This window comes from Myxine glutinosa, chromosome 4 (assembly GCF_964187855.1).
Source record: "Myxine glutinosa chromosome 4, kmMyxGlut1.1, whole genome shotgun sequence".
Classification (NCBI taxonomy): domain Eukaryota; kingdom Metazoa; phylum Chordata; class Myxini; order Myxiniformes; family Myxinidae; genus Myxine; species Myxine glutinosa.
The window spans coordinates 51,348,565-51,370,946 of NC_136264.1; the positions used below are offsets into that span (position 1 = coordinate 51,348,565).

General features: G+C 43.0%; 1 protein-coding gene across 1 annotated transcript in view; it reads left to right on the forward strand.

Moving 5' to 3' along the window:
- LOC137424631 (SEC24 homolog C, COPII component) overlaps window positions 1-22,382 on the forward strand; it is a 102,946-nt gene that overhangs the window by 71,086 nt on the left and 9,478 nt on the right. Inside the window, 11 exon segments of the mRNA XM_068112291.2 lie at window positions 2,451-2,642; window positions 2,946-3,039; window positions 6,716-6,832; window positions 10,683-10,853; window positions 11,840-11,936; window positions 12,101-12,125; window positions 12,127-12,244; window positions 12,614-12,752; window positions 16,760-16,878; window positions 17,027-17,206; window positions 20,955-21,146. Of these exon segments, the coding sequence (XP_067968392.2) occupies window positions 2,451-2,642; window positions 2,946-3,039; window positions 6,716-6,832; window positions 10,683-10,853; window positions 11,840-11,936; window positions 12,101-12,125; window positions 12,127-12,244; window positions 12,614-12,752; window positions 16,760-16,878; window positions 17,027-17,206; window positions 20,955-21,146 (1,444 nt within the window).

The window sequence follows — 22,382 nt, forward strand, 5'->3', positions numbered from 1 at the left end:
ACGCATGAGTTTTGCGATTATCCCATCTGTGGATTTGTCTTGCTTCTTTTTGGCAGAATAACTTAACAATGAGAGCAGCTAAAATCAGCTAATTTGGCACAGAGCTTCATATTGTGAATGTCTCGGACAAGTTCAACTTTGAACTCGCAAGGGAAAATATGAAATGAAATTGCTACAGGATGAAATGTACTCGCACCCTGGCCACTGACAGGATAGGTTAGCGCCCTCTGTGGTGGTATTGCACTGAGAAAACAGCACGAGTCACCACATTCTTTGAGAGCCTTCAAGTTAGCATTTGTATCAGGTCCATTGTTATGCATACAGTATATCTATCTATCTGTCTCTCTATCTGTCTATCTGCCTCCACAGTGAAAGTGCCTCCACAATGGTAAAATCATCCGTCCGCCATTTGTCCGCTACACCTTTCTTGTCCGCCATTGTGAGCGATAAATGGAGACAAAGGCACATGGGCGAAATTAACATGTGTCATACTTTCGCTCTTTTGCTCTAGGCATCCAGGATTAGCACTCATATTTGAAAGCTTAGCGCTTGTGTTTATAACAGTGGTGAGAGTTCAGCGGACTGGGCATAAGACAAAATCCTCTAAATCATAAACATGTAGCTAGATTGAGCAGGTAAGATGTGCTGGCGATAACTGACCAACGCATCAAATAATATAAAGTTATTTCTCACCACATTCACTCAATTATGCAAATTATCAAATACCCACCATCCTATGGGTGCAATCTTTCATTTTCTCTTAATTTTTTTTCCCAGGAATTCTGCTCAAAGTATCCAATATTTTCAAGATCTGAATAGCTCCGCCCCACTAAATTGACCATTTCCTGTACCGTTTTTGTTGCCGTTAGCATTGTTTTTTCAGATGTCTGTCCATGATGGGTTTTCATTACCGCGATAACTTAAGAACAGCTGAAACAATCTCAGTCAAACTTGGCACAAGTATGTATAAAAATAAAAATAAAAAAAAACCACCTTTAGAGGCCATTTTTCCCCGCAAGCGGGGGTTGGCCTTTTTCGGGAACCATGGTTGTTGTTGTTTTTCGGTCCCCTTTTTGAAGCAATGCTTTACGGCCGGATGCCCTTCCTGACGCCAACCCTTTTTGCCGCCTTAAACGACAAACAGGGATTGTATAATGATGCAATTGTACAATGACATTGTATAATGATGCAAAAATTAACTGATTAGATTATGGGGTCAATAGGTCAGAGGTCATGTCAGGTAAAAATGTGATACTTGAGAACAGCTGCAGGGGTTCAAATCAAACTTGGTACAAGTATGTACAATTATTTAATAACGTGGGCGGTGGCATATTGGTCGACGTCGTGACGTCAAAGTGACGTTCTGGTATTTTATGACATTTTTTCGAATTAGGCCTCCCTATAGGACTTTTTGAAAATTTGCGACCACCCCCCAAAGGAAGATGATCACAAAATGTGTGAATTTTTTTTTTTTTTTTTACTTGATGGAATCTAATGAAACCTGCACATGCACAGCAACAGGGTGCCCTCATTAATCTCTGAAAGTTTCATCTTCCTTGGGCAAATCCTCTTGGAGGAGTAGATGATACTTTCTCTCCATTATATATAGATTTATAGATATAGGTGGGCTAGAAAGTTGAAATGAGGCATGCTGATGTAACTCAAAGCCACAATTTCAGAAGAAACTATAAGGACATTCGGTGGAGCACATACAGTGCATTCAGAAAGTATTCAGACCCCTTCACTTTTTTCACATTTTGTTATGTTGCAGCCTTATGCTGAAATCGTTTAAATTCATTTTTCCCCTCATCAATCTACACTCAATACCCCATAATGACAAAGAGAAAACAGGATTTTAGAAAGTTTTGTAAATTTATTAAAAAGAAAAAACTGAAATATCACATTGACATAAGTATTCATACCCTTTGCTATGACACTTTAAATTTAGCTCAGGTGCCTCCCATTTCTCTTGATCATCTTTGAGATGTTTCCACACCTTGAGTGGAGTCCAAGTGTGGTAAATTCAATTGATTGGACATGTGGAGCCTCCCTCCCACTCAGAGGGGGAGAGAGGAAACAAGGGATTGTCTCCCTGTAGCTTCCTTAGTCTACTTTGAAACATAGACTAAGACCCTACGTACGTATCCATAATATATATTATCCCACGCATAAACTTGTTATGCACATTGCACATGTATTACATACTGGTACTTACAACCATGTTGCACATATACACATCCTTCAGAACTCTGTCTCCCCATGCACATTGCAATACTTCATAATTTGGTTACACTGTTGCTAGCAATACCTGCTTTGCACTACTTGCTGTCTTGCTCGTAACACATAAGATGTCTCTGAACTAAGAAATGGATGCAGACATTCACTCTGCTTGAACCTGTTGATGATACTTGTGAGATGCAATTTATCGGAATGCTGCTTATTGTGTGTAGGGAAGATCCAGTCGCACAATCAAGCATTCGTGTTGGATTTGTAACTTACAACAAGATTCTGCATTTTTACAACCTGAAGGCTTCCTTGGGGCAGCCACAGATGTTGGTCGTCTCGGACATCTCTGATGTCTTTGTGCCTCTTCTGGATGGATTTCTCGTCGATGTGCAGGAATCTCGGGATGTTATCAACAGGTAATCAATTTTGGAATGTGACATTTTATCTCGTGGCTTGTACACACTTTTAGTTTTACTGGTATAATAAAAAATTTGAACTAGCTATGAAATTTAAAAAATCGATTGCTTGTAATGTCAGTGAAAAGGCTTAGGTGGGAAGCAAGTCATTTAGGGTGAAGGTAATCATGCAGGTTGGTACTGTGATGAGGCCCTCAATTAACATAGTTTGTTGGGCAGTCTTTGTTAGTGCAGTCATGGTGAGATAAGATTGATGATTTGATGTACTTGAATTGCTTCTCCTTTATGCTTGTTTGATTGCAGTCTCTTGGACAAAATTCCGGGCTTATTTGCCGACACACGAGAGACTGAGATCGTGTTTGCTCCTGTCATCCAGGCTGGCATGCTGGCACTCAAGGTGACTGTAGTGTTGTTAGCATTTTGCAATACATGACTCGGTTCTGCTCCCCGGGCACTTTAAACCTGCCGTTGCTAGCGCGAATGATTAAATAGTCTTTTAAGCATAATTTTCAGCATTTACACGAAAGAGTGGCAATTTCAAAATGCTTAATCACAATTGTTCTGATTCCTGAATGCAAATCAGAAACTTCTGTGGATGAGAGGAGTTAAGTTTGTACCATTTCCTGGTAGTACATGCTAGCGTCGACCATGGATCGCACACACATGCACACATACACACATGCACACACCTTTAACCTTTAGCAATAGATGCAAAAATCTCGTGTAATTTCTATTGTGGCCCCGGAACCTACTATACAATATATTTATAACAGCCCCCAGTTCTCGTACTTCCAACCCCTCCCAACATCATTAATAGTAAATATCATTTTAAACCTACCCTGTACATGCACGTGCCCCAAATATGTCGTTCCCATTGGTGTTAAGAATTGCCTAATCCAGATACACAGTCCATTCACTGGTCCGTCGGGGGTTTGTGCAGCACACGCCCGTCCACTCGGGCCTTGCACTGACCCACATGGTCGGGAATTTGTACTATCAGCAGCTGCCCACTCGGCGAACTGAGAAAGTTTGCCAAGTCTTTTGTTGTGCAGAGGCACAGTCCTTTCTCTCAGGTACTTTTTCAAGTATTTCAGTTTCTCTCAGAAACATTGTGAGCTATTTCAGGCAGCAAGCCTTATCCCGGACACAATATACTTTATGGTACCCAAAACTCTGCAGCTTCCTGGGGTTTCTGAGCATGCGCACCGAGCATTTTGTGGCAGATTACGTCATTTAGAAAGTCTCGTATTGGTGTGGGGGATCCTTTTAACAATTTATTGGACTCATTGTCAAAATAAATCGCAAATCTCCTCTTTATCTCTTTCCTGATGACTCCACCCTCTGCCGTAACATCACCCATCCTTCAGATATTCACGCAGCAACTTCTTCCATCTCTGAAAACCTTGATAGAACTCACGGGCTGGTCAAGAAGCACTTGTAATATCTTTCAATTCTGACAAATCTCAAACTCTCTCACTCTCTATCGCCAAAAGGACCATCTGATGAACCCTCCCATCTTCTATCTTAACAACCTCCTTGAAGTTCAGTCATTCAAACCTTTGTATCCTCCACTGTTCAAAGTTTTTCTTTGGTGCACCTGAACTTTTAACCACCTACAAGCCCTTCATCTGCAGCTTGATGGAGTATTGCTCTCTCCTCTGGGTTGGTGCCCCTGCCTCATACCTTGATCAACTTGAGGCTGTGGAAACAATGGCCATCAAAATCATTGGAATTCCCCATGATGAAGCTGAGTCAGTCTCTGGGGCCTATCACATTTACACCACAGACAGGTCTATGGTCTTCTACCGCCTCCTTTCTGGTCTTGCACACCCTGTCTTTTCTGTGCTCTCTCACCGCCTCTTCCCCCCTCCAGGTTTCTACCGGCCATGCACAGTCTGCCACCAACTCCTCTGGGTGAAACTCTCAAAATGCAGAATCACCACTCACCTCCACTCATTTATTAATCCCTCCCCAGCCCCTCACCTGTGGAAGCAATTTCCTTAATCTCTTCAATCTCATTATTTCCAGAGCTTCAGGACAGCTGTTCCCCACCATCTCAGATAATTCCCCATTCAGAACCATGATCTCTTCTACATCCATTGCTCCTCCCCAAATCCATCTCTTTCCAAGTTTCTAATGTTTCCTTCCTGAGTGTTTACAGCTGTGTCCATGCCCCCCCTTCCTGTGCATTCTACCTCACATCCCTTATTGGGTCTCGTCCGTCTGTCCGTGCATGCGTGCTCACACAACAATGTCTCGGAGATGTATGGAGTGAGTGTGTTCATACTTGACACAAAGACAATACATGATGCGAAACATATGCACATCGTTTTGTTTTGCGATGCGATCAAAGATGGCCGACAGGCAGCCATTTTAGTTGTTAAAAAAACCCCCGATGTTGAACACGTCCTCATACATTTCTCGGACATACATTTATTGATGATGTTCAAACTTGTCAAACAGATAATGAATGATGGCTTACATATGCACGTAAGTTTATTTTCCAGATCAGACCCAAGTTTGCCAACTGGCCAATTTATGTTCAACTTGGCACAAGCACAGTACATGACGGCATACACGTGCACCTCACTTTATTTTGCGATCTGATCAAAGATGGCCAACTGGTAGACTGGCGGCCATTTTAGTTATGAATAACCCAATATTGATTCCGCTTGTACTGTTACGTCCTGATCCGTTATACACTACATTGCCAAAAGTATGTGACACCCTTTGTAATTAATGGCTTTGGCTGTTTCAGCCACACCCATTGCTGACAGGTATGTATAATCAAGCACACAGTCATGCAATCTCCATAGACAAACATTGGCAGTAGAATGGGCAGTACTGAAGAGCTCAGTGACTTTCATCGTGGCACCGTCATGGGATGCCACCTTTCCAACCAATCAGTTCGTCAAATCTCTGCCCTGCTAGAGCTGCCCCGGTCAACTGTAAGTGCTGTTATTGTGAAGTGGAAACGTCTAGGAGCAACAACAGCTCAGCCGCGAAGTGGTAGGCCACACAAGCTCACAGAACCGGACCGCCGAGTGCAGAAGTGCGTAGCGCGTAAAAATTGTCTGTCCTCAGTTGCAACACTCATTACCGAGTTCCAAACTGCCTCTGGAAGCAACGTCAGCACAACAGCTGTTCGTCGGGAGCTTCATGAAATGGGTTTCCATTGCCGAGCAGCCGCACACAAGCCTAAGATCACCATGCGCAATGCCAAGCGTCGGCTGGAGTGGTGTAAAGTTCGTCGCCATTGGACTCTGGAGCAGTGGAAACGCGTTCTCTGAAGTGATCAATCGCCCTTCACCATCTGGCAGTCCGACGGATGAGTCTGGGTTTGGCGGATGCCAGGAGAACGTTACCTGTCCGTGTGCATATTGCCATCTGTAAAGTTTGATAGAGGAGGAATAATGGTCTGGGGCTGTTTTTCCTGGTTCGGGCTTGGCCCCTTAGCTCCTGTGAAGGGAAATCATAACGCTACAGCATACAATGACATTCTAGACGATTGTGTGCTTCCAACTTTGTGGCAACAGTTTGGGGAAGGCCCTTTCCTGTTTCAGCATGGCAATGCCCCCGTGCACAAAGCGAAGTTCATACAGAAATGGTTTGTCGAGATCGGTGTGGAAGAACTTAACTGGCCTGCACAGAGCCCTGACCTCAACCCCATCGAACACCTTTGGGATGAATTGGAATGCCGACTGCGAGCCAGGCCTAATCGTCCAACATCAGTGCCCAACCTCACTAATACTCTTGTGGCTGAATGGAAGCAAATCCCTGCAGCAATGTTCCAACATCTAGTGGAAAGCCTGCCCAGAAGTTATAGCATCAAAGGGGGGGACCAACTCCATATTAATACCATTGATTTTGGAATGAGATGTTCGATGAGCACATATGGGTGTGATGTTCGGGTGTCCACATACTTTTGGCCATGTAGTGTATGTTCTAGCTCCACGTGCCTTGACATTGTAAAAAAAATAATTATTTGAGGCCAGATTATTTGTCATGTCATTGATTTTCATTATTGCCGTTGTTGATAGTTGTTGGACGCTTGTGTTCTATCTCTATGGCAGGAAGCAGAGTGTGCTGGGAAGTTGTTCGTTTTCCACTCTTCACTGCCCATTGCTGATGCTCCTGGAAAGCTGAAGAATAGGGAAGATCGCAAGTTACTAAACACGGACAAGGAGAAGGTACCTTGCTTGCTATGTTGTTGAATGTTCTCCTAAAGCCTGGCTTGTGGGTGTTTTCACTGTATCGAGACTGACTGAAAAATGTCCTAGTTTCCATCGATTTCTTAATTACCTCTGCCACCAAAGGTGACTGGAGGTTATGATTTCACCCCTGTCTGGCTGTGAACAAGATATCTCAAAACATTGTGGATGGATTCGGATGAAATTTGGTGGACAGCTTGGGTGTGTGTGAAAAGGACGAATTTGTTCGATTTTGGTGAAGATTTGGATATGAGAATTTTTATATCTTTTAATTGATGCTTTGCCATTGAGAGATGGGACCAAAAACAATATATAGCATGATATTTCAAAAGGTTGTGAAAGAGATGACAAAACTAGGTGGTTGAGTTGGCTCGGTGACAAGAACAGGCCGATTCGATTTTGGTTCAGGTCCGGATGCAGATTCAACCTATCATTGGGATACAAAACGTAAACTGTTCAGCTTGACGGAGGTATGCACGCTACCGAGTGCTGTTCTAGTTTTCTAACTGCTTTCAGTCCTTTCCAAGGTTCATGTGAACGGAGACAATATTTGTCACAATACATATGTATTGCAACACAGTCTTTGTATATAATATTATTGTTGCATTTGATTTGTGAAATTTCAGTTCAATTACATGAAACCTGAATGTTATAAATACAACAGAACACAACATGCATTTTAAGGCCATTTTCCCTGCTAGAGCGGGGGTTAGCCTCTGAATGTTATAAATGCACTCTTTTAATGCTGTCAAGGAGTTTTCGATGTCCATCTGTTCTGCCTGGCAATCAAAAGATTTGACTACAATTAACAAATTTGGTGCATGGGAGATGAAGCAAGTTGGAATCGCTGAAGTTCAGAGAAGTAAAAAACAAAAAAAACAAATGATAATTCCCCCCACTTCTGTGGTTTGCAGGACTTGTAAGATCAGCACCTACAAGGTGTGGTTCTATACGGTACACTTCACATCTATAGAGAGAATCTGGGTGCTCCTCCCCTACTCTGAACCTCCGGGAGTACGATATTTTTTGTTTTACCACCAAAAACCTTCCCTGGCACACCCCAAGTACAATAACCAGTTTTCAAAACATTCCATCCAGCAGTTCAGAGTGCACAGCGTTTCAAAAAAACACGTACAGTGCCTTCAGAGAGTATTCACACTTGACTTTTTTCATATTATGTTACAGCCTGAATTTAAAATGGATTTAATTGAGTTTTTTTTTTTTCGCATTGATTTACACATAATACACATAATACACATGGCACAGATCTACAAAAGTGGAATTAAAAAAAAACAAATTTTAGCGAAATAATTTAAAAAATGAAATGCTGAAATGTCTCGAGTCAATAAATATTCAACCCCTTTGCTATGACACTCCAAATTGAGCTCAGGTGCATCCAGTTTCCTTTAATCATCCTTGAGATTTCTCTACAACTTGATTGGAGTCCACGTGTGGCCAATTCAATTGGTTGGATATGATTTAGAAAGAAACACACTTTTCTATATAAGGTCCTACAGTTGAAAGTGCATGTCAGAGCATAAACTCTACCAGGAAGTCCAAAGAACTGTCCATATAATTCTGAGATTCGGGGAAGGCTATAAAACAATTTCTAGAGTGTTGAAATTTCCCAAGAGCACAGTGAGCTCCATCATTTGGAAATGGAAAGAATATGGAACTACTCAGAATCTTTCTAGAGCTGGCCATCCGACCAAACTGAGCAACCGGGCATGAAGGACCTTGGTTAGGGAGGTGACCAAGAACCCAATGACCACTCTGACAGAAGTACAGAGTTCCTTGGCTGAGATGGGAGAACCTGCCGGAAGGACAACAGTCTCTGTAGCATTTCACAAATCTGAGCTTTCTGGGAGAGTAGCCAGACAGACGCCACTCCTGAGAAAAAGGCACACGACAGAAAGGCTGGAGTTTACAAAAAGACATGTGAAAGACTGAGGAAAAAAAGATTCTATGGTCTGACGAGACAAAATTGAAATTTTTGGCCAGAATGCAAAGCATTACATCTGGCGTAAACCAAGCACAGCCCATCATCCATCTAACACAATCCCTACTGTGAAACACGGTGGTGGCACCATCATGCTATGGGGATGTTTTTCATCAACAGGGACTGGGGGACTTGTAGAGATAGGGGGAACAGTGAATGGTGCCAAATACAGGCAAATCCTTCAGGAGAACCTGCTTCAGAGTGCAAAAGACCTTGGATTGTCGTGAAGATTAACATTCCAACAGGACAATGACCCCAATCATACAGCCAAATCAACACTGGAATGGCTTCAGAACAAGAACGTGAAATTCCTTGAGTGGCCCAGCCAAAGCCCAGACTTGAATCCCATTGAGAATCTGTGGAAAGACTTTTCTGTTCTGTTGAAAAAAGAAGAAGATCACTGTTCACCGACTCTCCCCATTCAACTTGACAGCTTGAGCAAATCTACAAGGAATAAAGGGAGAAACTCCCCAAATCCAGATGTGCAAAAGTGATGCAGACAAGTCCAAGAAGACTCAAAGCTGTAATTGCTATCAAAGGTGCTCATGCGAAGTATTGACTCAGGGGGTTGAATGCTTATGTAAATTGGATATTTCTGTATTTCATTGTGATGTAAATTGTAAAAATTTCTAAAAAGAAAATTCCACTTACATTACGGGGTATTTATTGTGCGTAGAGCTGTGCCAAAAAAACAAACAATTAAATGCATTTTAAACACAACTAAGATAGGCTGTAACACAACAAAATGTGATGAAAGCGAATACTTTCTGAAGGCACTGTAAACAAACAGACACTTCTCAAATTCCTTATACAGGGAGAGTTAAAGGTCCAGAAACAGGAAAGTTTGTTTGTTTCTGTTTTTCCTATCCTTCCTATGTTTTTGGACTTTTGACTCACCCTGTAGTATGAGGGGGTTTATTTCATTGAGGACACAATCCAGTCACAGCTGGTTACTGTCAAGCCAGGTGGTGAACAGAAAACATCTCCAAGAAATGCCAGGATCAATTCCAACAGTACTCATAGTGCGTATACCTCCACCAGGATGAACAGGTTATGTTTGGTATCCCACTGATGGGCCAGATCTGGATCTGGACCTGAATCAAAATATAATCGCCTTGTTCTTGTTACCTACCCGACTCATCCACCAAATTTTGTCCAAATCTGTCCACAACGTTTTGAAATATTGTGCTATTTATAGTTTTTGGCCCCATTTCTCAATTGTGAAGAATCACTTTAGTAATTATAGTGTCCGGATCTTCACCAAAATCGAATCATTTCGTCCTTGTCACATGCCCCTCCTTTCCACCAAGTTTTGTCCGAATCCGTCCAGAAGCTTTTGAGATATCCTGCTCACAGACAAACAAGCAAACTGAGGTGAATACACAATCTCTGTCCAACTTCGGTGGCGGAGGTAATGATGGAATCTCTGGACTTAGCGATAGACTTGGCGATAGACTGCCCCTTGATGCTTTGTTAATGTTGAGTATAGCCTGTTAACCTATTAAACGTGTGAATTTCTAGTTTCCACAATGATTGTGCTGTTTTTACAGTATTTTCTTCCTTTTTAAAACTGCAGCACTATCATTCCTGTTTTCTGGAGTAGTTCTTCACATGTGTGACTGTCATAGGTACAAATGTTTAACATGCAAGATTACTACAAGCATGCAGCACTTCATTTCTGATACATTGTGATTTGTAATATGAATGTCGTGTAATGAAACTGTTGATGAACTTCTGAGTAGGGGAAGCACTTCAAAGCTACTATGTATTTACCTTTTTAAAATAGAAACTTTGTGTAAGCATTTCGCACCCCTCATTCTTGCGTTCTAGACTATGTTCCAGCCCCAGGGCAATGTTTATCAAAACCTTGTGAAGGACTGTGTGGCAGCTGGCTGTTCCGTGGATCTCTTCCTTTTCCCAAATCAATATGTAGATGTGGCTACACTTGGGATAGTCCCTCTGAATACTGGTGGAAACTTCTTCAAGTACAGTTGCTTCCAGGTATGCAGCAAATATTTGTTTCCATGGAGTGAAGCTAATTATTTTGGGTAATTTATCATTTTAATGTCTCTAATCCAGCTTCCTTTAAAAAAATTCATAGGATATTGAGGCTCATGGAAGAACAAGGCCACACAATAAGGGAAATAAGAGAAAGTTGGACATGACACAGTAATCAACGGAAAGCATGAACTGGAAATGAGGAGTGAGAGAGAGAGAGGGTTAAAGAGGTTGAAAGAGGTTGAAGGAAGGAGGGAGAGTGGGAGAGTGGGAGAAGGGAGAGTGGGAGAAGGGAGAGTGGGAGAAGGGAGAGTGGGAAGGGAGAGTGGGAAGGGAGAGGAGAGTGGGGGAGAGGAATGTAGATTATAGAGATATACAGAGAGACAGTTCCTATAGAAAGTCTACACCCCCTTTCAAAAGTCTCACCTTTTGTTGCCTTGTAGCCTAGCTGGAATTAAATTGCATTCAATCAAGCTTTTCCGCCTTTATTTACACTTTGTAACCCACAACTTCTAAGTGAAAACAAAATCTACAAATTTCAAAAATTAATTAAAAATACAAAACTAGAATATCTTGTTTTTTTTTTGTTTTTTTTTAACGTTGAAGGCTCCAGACACGGACTATATAGTCCTCATCGAGGCCAGGCCTTAAATAAAAGAACTGCATTGATAGAAAAGTGAAGAAAAGAGAGAATAGTCCAGGTTTTTGAGGAAAAGAGAGAGAATGTAAAGGTGAGGAATGAAAAGTACAGAATGTAATGTAAAGGAATCACTTTGTTAACAATCCAAGTGTCAACATAGGCCAAGGGTCAAAACTTATCTTTGGGGATTTTGAAAGTGTAGTGCTATACATGACATTTCTTGTTTATTTATTTGGAATATTTTGTTGTAACCCAAAATAACACAAGAATCGGCATCCCAATTCTTGGGGGCAGATTGTGTATTAAGTTGCTGAGCAATGTGCAAGAAGATTTTACTTTGTCTCTGCAGTCCCACTTAGATGGTGAGCGCTTTCTGTGCGACCTGCGCAGAGACATGCAGAAGCCGATAGGGTTTGATGCAGTCATGAGGGTGCGCACCAGCACAGGTGAACAACTTTTTTTGTTTTAGGCCACTTAACCATTGAGTCATTATTTGCCCTTTGCAGCGTGTTTTTCTTGATTTCCGAAGCACCAGTAACTCTGCTAATTTCTTAATTTTCCAATATTTTCAGTACTCTTCTCATACTTTCTTCTGACCTTTTCCCTGCAGGTGTCCGTGCAGTTGAATTCTTTGGTCTTTCCTAATGAGCAATACACAGATGTCGAGTTGGCGAGCATAGATTGTGACAAGGCCATTACAGTGGAGATGAAGCATGATGACAAGCTGGCTGAAGAATCGGGAGCTCTGCTACAGGTGGGTTGCAACCATAAACAAGTCGTCACGGTAAACACAAGCTCTTCCTCTCAAGACCCCCGACCACAACCCCAAAAAGAAAAAGAAAAAAAGAAAACCACTTTGTGTACTCATGTGCAAAACACACGTACATGCGCACAAGTACACACATACAAATACACACATCAGCAGTTTTAAGAGGTGTGAGGAATGCACACCTGTACACAGGTGTCTTTTCATCCTAACTTTAATTTATAAAGATTGCCTTGAATTTATATTGATTTTCCTAATATAGAACAACACAGTTTCCTTTCCATTATCTTCAGCTTTGTTTGTAAGCAGCAGCTGTCCTAGAATGCGAGCACTTGCTTGTGTTTATTTTATTTGTAGTGTGCACTTCTGTATACAAGCATGAGTGGCCAGAGACGCCTGCGCATCCACAATCTGGCGCTGAATTGCTGCAATAACATGGCAGATATGTACCGCCACTGTGAGACCGACACGATCGTCAACTACTTTGCCAAGTCTGGTAGGAAACATTCATGAGGGAATATTAACTGTTGAACTGAGTTGCTTTACAAAGCTTATTTATTGTTGCATTTAAAGGATTGGACTCGAGGGACGTTTCATTTACTGCTTGCCTCAACGGGCATCTTTTGCCATTTTATTTCTGCATTGCCTAAGCTAACGCTTGTGCAGAAGCTTGTACATGCTGGACATGGGCATTGGTAGACAATACAGTTTGACAAAGAGGAGACGAGAGGAGCGAAGGTATGAATGCCTCCAAGGGTCGGAGCTTTGCACGGGGAGAGGAGGGAAGAGCTGGTGTGGGCCGGCATGGATCGTGGGAGTTCTGAGGAAACGAGGGAGGAGATGACAAAAAGCACAAGAGGATTGCACCAGTTCTGCGGAGAATGGGGAGGAGCCTCTAACGTTCCGGGAAAGATTGTGCCAGTTCTGAGGAGAAGAGGGAGGAACTGAGAATGGCAGGGAAGGATCGCAGAGATTCTGAGGAGTTTGGAGGAGAACTGAAGAGGTCTGAAGAAATTTGTGTGTGCGATGGGAGTGTCGTGCTTTGGAGGAGAGCTTTGAGGAGGTTGTCCTGCCTGCTTTGGCCATGTGCTGTTTTCATCTGCCTGCCATTACCTCATTGCCCTGCTCGTCCTCTTGCCTGTTCGAGACTACCCCACCCTCCTCCATTACCACAACAGAGCTAACTAAGCCACCCAGTTTTTGTCCATTTCCTCTGTGCCTGAGTCCGTTGTGTGGCACCATAGGTTTGTAGTTATTTTGTATATAGTTATTATTGAATACATATTACATATATTACATATATTATTGAATACATCGCCCTTCGCAGCGTGTTTTTCTTGATTTCGAAGCACCAGTAACTCTGCTAATTTCTTAATTTTCCAATATTGGCCATGTGATGTTTTCATCTGCCTGCCATTACCTCATCACCTCTTCATTGCCTGCTCGTCCTCTTGCCTGTTCGAGACTACCCCACCCTCCTCCGTTACCACAACAGAGCTAAGCCACCAAAGACCCTGGTGTTGGGCTAGCGGCTAGGGTGCCAGCTTAGGATCCTAGGATCCTGGGTTCGAATCCCGGTCGATCGCTGAATTAACGCCAGGGGGGTTGACTCAGCCTGTCATCCTTCCGAGGTCGGCTAATTGAGTACCAGTTCACTGGTAATTCCCTGCTTGTCGTAAAAGGCGACAAAAAGGGTTGGCGGCAGGAAGGGCATCCGGCCATAAAACATTGCTTCAAAAAGGGGACCAAAAAAAACAACAACCACCATGGCCAACCCCCGCTTTGCGGGGAAAAATGGCCTCTAAAGGTGGTTTTTTTTGGGTTTTTTTTATTATTGAATACATTTTTCTCCTAGTTTTGTTGTTCAGGAATTAACCCGTTTGGTTTTAAAAGAAATAAGGAGCCTCATGATTCCCCTCAGTTCCGTGCATGCGTAAATTCCACTATAATTTGTAATGTCTCCACGGGTTAAAACCATTTCGGTACATTGTGGGATTTGAAACTCCCACTAATATATATATATATATATATATATATATATATATATATATACATACACACACACACACACACACACACACACACACACACACACACACACACACACACACACACACACACACACACACACACACACACACTTGTACAGTATCGGTTGTTCCTAAACTTAAATATAAACAATTTAAAGGATTGTTGTAAATTATGTTAATTTCACAACATCCCATATTCAACTTTATTTAAATTGCAAATCTCAAACATAGTTTCTCCACCTAAAGCAAGAACGTTAACCCGTAAGCAATTGACTAGTTTCCCGACTGCGTGGATCATCAGCTGGGCATCACACACACACACACACGCACGCACACACACACACACACACACACACACACACACACACACACACACACACACCGCTATTTGCAGTTCATGAATTGCGACCTGCTTCTCTATTCGCGGCCATGTGTCCCTGCATATAATATTGTTACGGACGAGGTCCACGGGGTGGTTGCTGGACTCGCCGCTCGCCCTCTAACCCCGAGTCGTTTGTGGCCCGACAGGTTGTTAAGCAACCATGGATGCCGGTTGGGATAATTAAGTCTAACAGCGTCCTCCCGCCTTCAAAAGCATGTTACCCATTGGTGAACGCATGATCTTAACTAGGGACTGCACCCTCAACACACACTCGAGTACTTATTACGACAGAGCGGAACCATGAGTGCAGCATTGGCTAATCTCGGAGCCAATCGGTGGCGCACAAACTTCCCGTCTATCTATTACGTACACGCTATGCCAGACCAATGAAAGAAAGGACAACCGAGGCAGATTTGAAAGATGTTCAGCAAGCAACCAACAACAATCTTTATTTCACAAGCAGGCAATCATCAAAGCACGTATTTACAAGCAAGCGGTCAGGCAAAGACACGGAAGAGCAGACTTTCCCCTAGCACATATTTCCCTTATATAGACTTACACAAATGACATGGCACCCTCATTCATTCTAGGAAGAAGGATACGAGAAGGAATAAATAAAGGGAAAGAATCACTACTATGCAGAGTACGGGGGCGACTCCTCCCCTACCTTACACAACCAGGCGAGGCTGTGTAAATCCAAATATGCGGAAGGAGGGTGGGGGGGGGGGGGGTGGTGAAGGATACAGAAGATGGGTGGTAGAGTGTGGTTTCGATGACAGTGCAGCATAGGGATAGCGTAGACTTATTTAAAGGAAGGAAGGGTGTAAGGTGCGAAAAATGCCTCACCCATGTGGGGACGGAGGGTAATCATTGATGACTCTCTTAGGAATGCTGATTTCCTTTGTGCGTCCAAAGTAGGCAGCAATTCTTTGAGAAAGCAAGAAAAAGATAGCGCACGTGTATGTTTAGCCGTGCGGTGCACCTGGGACATCGGTGTCGCCGTGCTCTCGCCTCTCGTTCCCCTCGCTTTGCTCTGGACCGAGTGCCATTCGTGCTGGTCCTAGCGCAGTTTGTTCCGGCAGACAATCCCTCAAACAGGCAGTTTTCTTCTTGACGCGTTCCCGGCACACACACAACAGCCCCGAACTGAGCAGTGTCCTGGCCTCTATACATGCCACACCGGGCGTGGCTTCCAGGGAGCAAAGTTAATGCGAGGACCCTTTGACCCTGCACATCCTTTTCCCATTAATGCGTGTCCGATGGGGCAGGTGCAGTGATGGAGCTGTGAAAAATCCCCATGTTGTGATGTTCAGACGGCGACGTGCGCCCCCACCCCGCTCCTCATGCAGCCAAATACTCAAATGGCTGAGCTGATCACCGGCGATCTTTCCACTCCTTCGAGCACGCAAATGTTTCCTTTTACTGCGTGTGTTTGAGAAGCGTTGTCCCGTGTGATGAATGTGGAAGTGAAAGGAAGGAACAGTGTGGGAAGGTAATTTGACTGGACCAGGGATTAATTGTTTCTAATGATGAGGGATTCGTTAGCGCGTATGGAGTTCATCGGAGGTTGGTGGTGACTTGGAGACAAAAGAGTACGGGACAGACAGACTGATGAGCAGATGGTTCGAATGTGCCGTGAATAATAGTGAGGAGTCGGAATGCTGAGGGGACTGGTGAACAAATGATCAATTGTGAGGGAATAACCCAGTGAGTGGATCGAATGTATAGATGGACTGAAGGACGAGACTAAACCGACTGCGGGGTTGAAGGAAAGACTGATGGGATGAAGGAGGGGTTGTTGAATCGAGACTTGGTGAAGCGGATTAATTATTGGTGGATTGAGGAATTCAAAAGCGGCAAATGGGGACACTTCACACTGAGAAGGAATACACAGACTAACCCCACAACACATTTCTCCCCATTTCTCCATCCCCACCCCCCCCCCCCCTTCCTCCTAAATTCATACATATACTGACATACTTATACATATACGGACAGCAAAAAATTCAAAATTGCAAAGGAATTTTCTTTCCCACAATGTAAAAGATGGTTAGATACCAACATGACCCTGTGCTCTTCTTCATTCTGCAGCTTACTGTGCAGTCATCAGCAAGCCTACAAAGACCATACGTGAAAACCTCATGAGTCAATGTGCCCAGATTCTTGCCTGTTATCGTAAAAATTGTGCTAATCCATCATCAACTGGACAGGTATGTCAGTTTGTCATGTCAGCAATCTAAATATCCTTTGTATTGGTTGTTTTTTGTTTGTTTGTTTTGAATTAGCCAACCTTGCTTTCTAAATGAGCACAGTGTATCACTCACCCAGGATGTATTGCTTTTTTGGGGTGGATTATAGCTTATTCTGCCTGAGTGCATGAAGCTCCTGCCGGTGTACTTGAACTGCGTCTTGAAAAGTGAACCACTAATGGGCACCCCCGACATGGGAATGGATGAGCGGGCTTATCTCCGGTACCTCATCCTCTCTATGGATGTGGCAGACACTGCGGCCTTCTTTTACCCACGGCTTCTACCTCTGGTGTGTGTAGTTTTTGAGAAGTTTTGCTTTTGCTTGAGAGATTGTTTCTTCATCCCAACCAGCATTTACATGCTCTATATAATATTTAATGATTGGTGTGCTAATTATTTTTATCCTTTCACTTTCGCCTTGTATATTGTGGTGTGTGTGCAGAATTATATGTTGGGCTTGTATCTTGTGCTGTATCTCCACAAACAAACTCGTGCAATGTCGACACATTTCATGATGCTGGAGTTATCAGAATTGTCAAAAATTGAGCTGACATCTGCCGGATCACCTGCACACTTTTTGTCCCCCGTCGCACCGCGGAGCGAAAGGGGACTATGGTTTTCCCTTCCGTCCGTCCGTGTGCGCGGACGTGCGTGCATGTGGACGTGTGTGTGTGCATGCGTAAGCGAAGGACCGAATTCTAATTTGGTGTGTGGGTGCAACCCACGTCAAAATCCAAGATGGCCGCCGCCATGTATGTCTGAACATTGTGAATGGAATATCTTGAAAAATAAGCGAAGTACCAACTTCTAATCTGGTGTGTGGGTGTATCTAGGCATAAGGAAGAACGCTATTGAAAATTGGGTCGCCACGTCAAAATCTAAGATGGCCACCACCATATATATATATGTCAACCTTGTGAGCGAAATATCTTGAAAAACAAGCATTCTGAGTATTGCACTGCAATACATGTCCCCTCCCGGCAGTCTGTCGTCCGGAAAACTGTTGGGGAAATTACCACAGTTCAAAGTGCCATAACTTTGTCAAAAATGATCGAAACGTCGTGAAGTTCGAACTTAATCTGTAACTTATCATGAGGAAGCCATGTATCAAGTTTGAAATCATTAGCATTAAGAGTTTAGAAGAAAAAAGTCTGGAAAGCTCTTCTTTGCGTGACGGACTGACAGATTGACAGACTGGACAGACTGACTGACAGACGGAGGGACGGAGTGCAAACCTATAGTCCCCTCCGGTGTACACCGGTAGGGGACTAATAAACGAACTACTAACTTCTAATCTGGTGTGTGGGTGTATCTACGCATAAGGAAGAACGCTATTGAAAATTGGGTCGCCACGTCAAAATCCAAGATGGCCGCCTTGCGTCTTACACTTTGTCAACTCGCATCACTTCACCGACGGGGGACCTAGGCGTAACGCTTGTTTATTTTATTTTACCTTTCTCAGTCACATTTTGCAGTCATGGCTGCTGCTTTGGCACTCAGCACTCCTTTCTGGGTATAAAACGTTGAAGGTCTCTCGGTCCCTGCTCTCAAATGTTGTGTTTGTGTCCTTCCCCCTCTCTCCCCATCTTGGCTACCGCTCCCGATGTTATATGTTTTATGTGTCGGTTTGTCTTTCTGTGTGATTAATGTTCGCTCTTTCACGAGCCTCGATCTTGTATACAAAAAAAAAAAAAAAAAAAAAAGGGTACTGTTTGTGGCTTTTTGTAATTATGTTGCAGCTGGAATTGGTGAACATAGCAGTAAGTATAGTGTTTTTTCCTCTGCAACTATTTTGTAAAAGTATTTTCTTTTGACTCGTTTTGTGTGTTGCGTCACCATGTTGGTGTACTTCGTGGCTGTAACAGCCAGAACCTTTTCCTGGTATGCATAGAAGATGTAGTAATATCTTATTATCGTTATGATTATCTTCTATATTCTTCTATATTATTATGTTATATATATATATATATATATATATATATATATATATATATATATATATATATATATATATATTTTTATATATATATATATATATATATATATATATATATAAGAGAAATAAAGTTGTTTGTTTGTTTGTCTGCACGCGCTAATCTCCTGAACTGAGATAGGAGGAAACCTCTGAAACAAAAAAATGTCTGGACGGGCCCCGGGAAGGTTAGTGGCGAGGCCGGTCGAGGCCGCCTCGGCCGGGCTGGGCCCATTTTGCAATAAATCTTCTTCTTTCAAAATTCTCTTAAAGTACAACTTATGCACTTAATAGGAATATCTGACTGATTGCAACACATGCTTTCAAAATTCTCTCTCGTGGGCCCGACAGAAGAAAGAACAAGGAATCGTTGAGCACTAACTGATACTGGGCTCGTGTCAGACTTATGTACAGAAGATTAAATTCATTCAAAAAGAACCCGGGCAACGCCGGGTGCATTCAGCTCGTAGAACATATTTTTAACTAATGACGTAGTTATGCTGTTTGTGTTGTTTTTTGTACCAACACAAACCTTGCCCATGTTTTTCTGTTATCACAATGCAATATACAGATAGTGGACAAGAAAAATGGAAACGCCAATGTAAAGTGACTTAATAGGGCATTGGGCCACCACATGTGGCCAGTATGACCTGTATGCACAGTAGCATAGAGTACATCAGCATTTGGAATTCTGCAGGAAGTTTGCGGCACCATTCTTCCATGAGAAAGTCAATCAACTCACACCTGTTTGATGGAGGTAGAAAACGCTTTCTCAGGAGTTGTTCCAGAATATCCCATATTGGGTTCAGATCTGGTGACGGAGAAGTGCATGACCTATCGATAGCATCAGTCATGCTCCTCAAACCATTGGGTGCCCACACGTGTTCTGTGAATGGGGGCATTGTCATCCTGGAAGACACCCCTCCTGGCAGGAAAGAAATGCTGCAACATGGGATGAAGATGATCACTCGGTACCATTAAGTAGCGATTGGCATTGACCAGTAAGGGAATGATTGCATCCAAACCGTGCCAGGAAAATGCGCCCCACAACATTAGAGAACCACCGTAACCCTTTACTGTTGGAACCAAGCACTCAGGTTTGTGGAGTTATTTAGGTTGGCGCCACATGTGCACTCATCCGTTTGTAGGCACATGGTGAAGGATGATTCATCTGACCATATCACATTTATCCACTGCTCAGTAGTCCATTGCCTGTGCTCTTCCACCACTGGAATTGCAAACGTGCATTGCCTGGTGTGATGAGCGGTTTGTGCACTGCAACCAGTATATGGTATCCCGTTCCGTGGAGTTTTCAGCAGACCGTTTTTAATGAAACTGGCTTCTCCCGTCCCAGGTTGAAATTTACAGTCAATTGAAAAAAGTTGCTCGCTTGCTTTCCTTGCACTTCAAATTGATGCACGGATATCACGATATTGGAGTATGCGCTTCCACCCAGTGTTGCCCTTTGCTGATGATGTCTTTCCCTTGGAGTTCCATGCCGACATCACGTTTGACACCGATGCTCATGAAGCATCAGCAAGTTGAGCTGTTTTTGCCACTGAAGCTCCTGTCAAAGGTGCCCCAACAATCACCCCTTCAAAGTCACTGAGGTCTCCCCCTTGCAGCTATGCTAGCCATAGTTATCGGCAACCAGGCCTGTGCAGCATTTTTATACATGACCTTAAACACACTGGAATGTTATTTGCTTAATTAATACATGGACCATATCTGGAAGCCATTGCTTTCGATATACTTGGTGTCCCTCATTTTCCCTCATTTACCCAGGTGTTTCCATTTTTTTTGTCCACTACCTGTAAGTCATGTGAAGTAATGACATCTGCCTTGAGTTTCTGCAATTCCAAGTGAGATTGTGTGCTGCATGGTCTGGCTAGGATGCAGAAACATTCCAAACTTGTTGGGAGAGAATAGATATTTAAAAAAAAATCTGGGTTGAAATTGATGGTGGTTACTTTCTAATAATCGGTTATTGGCATTTATTTCTTCGAAGTGTCAAACAAAAAGAAGTCAGTCATATCATATTACTTGTTGTTTCTCCCATCCCTAGGACAATATGGATCTGACGAGCGACGCACTGCCCATGGCGTTGCGCTGCTCAGAGGATCGTCTGAATGACAGCAGTGTGTGTCTATTAGAGAACGGCCTCACCATGTTCCTGTGGCTCGGAGTTGCTACTCCACATGACATCCTACAGGCCCTGTTCAATGTGCCATCCCTTGCACAAATCGACGGCGATGCTGTGAGGATATTTCCTTATCTTATCCATTATTGTATCTGTTTTAAATAAATATGAAGGGGGAGTTTGGTTTTTCAACACTTGCATCCGACTTTTGTACTTTGCAGGCGTCAGTCTGCAGCTGGTTTAGGAGAGATTGGAAATGTATTCTGTCGAAGAGATGATGGCTGGCAGCGCAGATTTTTAGCTTTTTGATCTTAACTCAAATTTACTTCGCCGTCGTATCGTTTTACATTACCATAATTTTCTTTTTTTAAAATAGGTTATTTCATGGCTGCAACTGAAGTCCAAATCCTTAAACTAGAAAAATAAAAATTTCCACTTTTGCAAGTGTCTATTACAGTGTCCATTAGCAAACCATCCCAAGTACTCGTGTATACAGGAGAGTCGTGTCACATTGCTTCTGCGCGACTAAGGTTGGAGGCCAAAACAAGTCGGGAGAATCCAGAATTGTCTGTCATATCGGGCACAGACCTAAAACTAGAACGGCACTCAGTAGAGCGCATACCTCCACCAGGCTGAAGAGTTTGTTTTGTATCCCACTGATAGGCTGGATCTGGATCCGGACCTGAACCAAAATCGAATCGGCTTGCTCGTCACCTAACCAACTTATCCACCAAGTTTTGCTATAGTCCATCCACAAGTTTTTGAGATACCGTGCTGTGTGTCGTTTTTGGCCCTATCTCTCAATGGTGAAGAATCACTTAAGAAATTCTAGTAGCTGTATCCAGATTCATATCTTTCATTTTGTCCTTGTCCTTGTCCTTGTCACACAACCAACCTGCCTACCAAAATTCATCCGAATATATCCACAACTTTTTGAGATACCCTGCACACAAATAAACAGATAGGGGTGGAGACATAACCTCCATCCATCGCAGATTATCATACAGAAGTTCACACAATTTTATATACTGTACTAGATACACCCGCTCCCGAAGGGAGCTGCCAGGGAGGGTCATGTTATTCGAAGCTTTTGTCATACTTTTGTTATTAGAAGCGGCTTTGGAACAATGCCACAATAAAGCTATCTTGGCACGGATATACATCTCAACACGCAACTCCCTTGGGTGAGAAACCCCCCCTTGGAGTGGGGGCTGGTGAAAATTAAATCGCTGCAACCTCCAACGTGTGACCCCTAGTCTCCCTGTCAAGTTTGGTTGCAGTTGGATAAGTAACGATCGAATATATCGCGGTCAAAAAAAATAAATCAGACAGACACCAAATTGTGTATTTTAA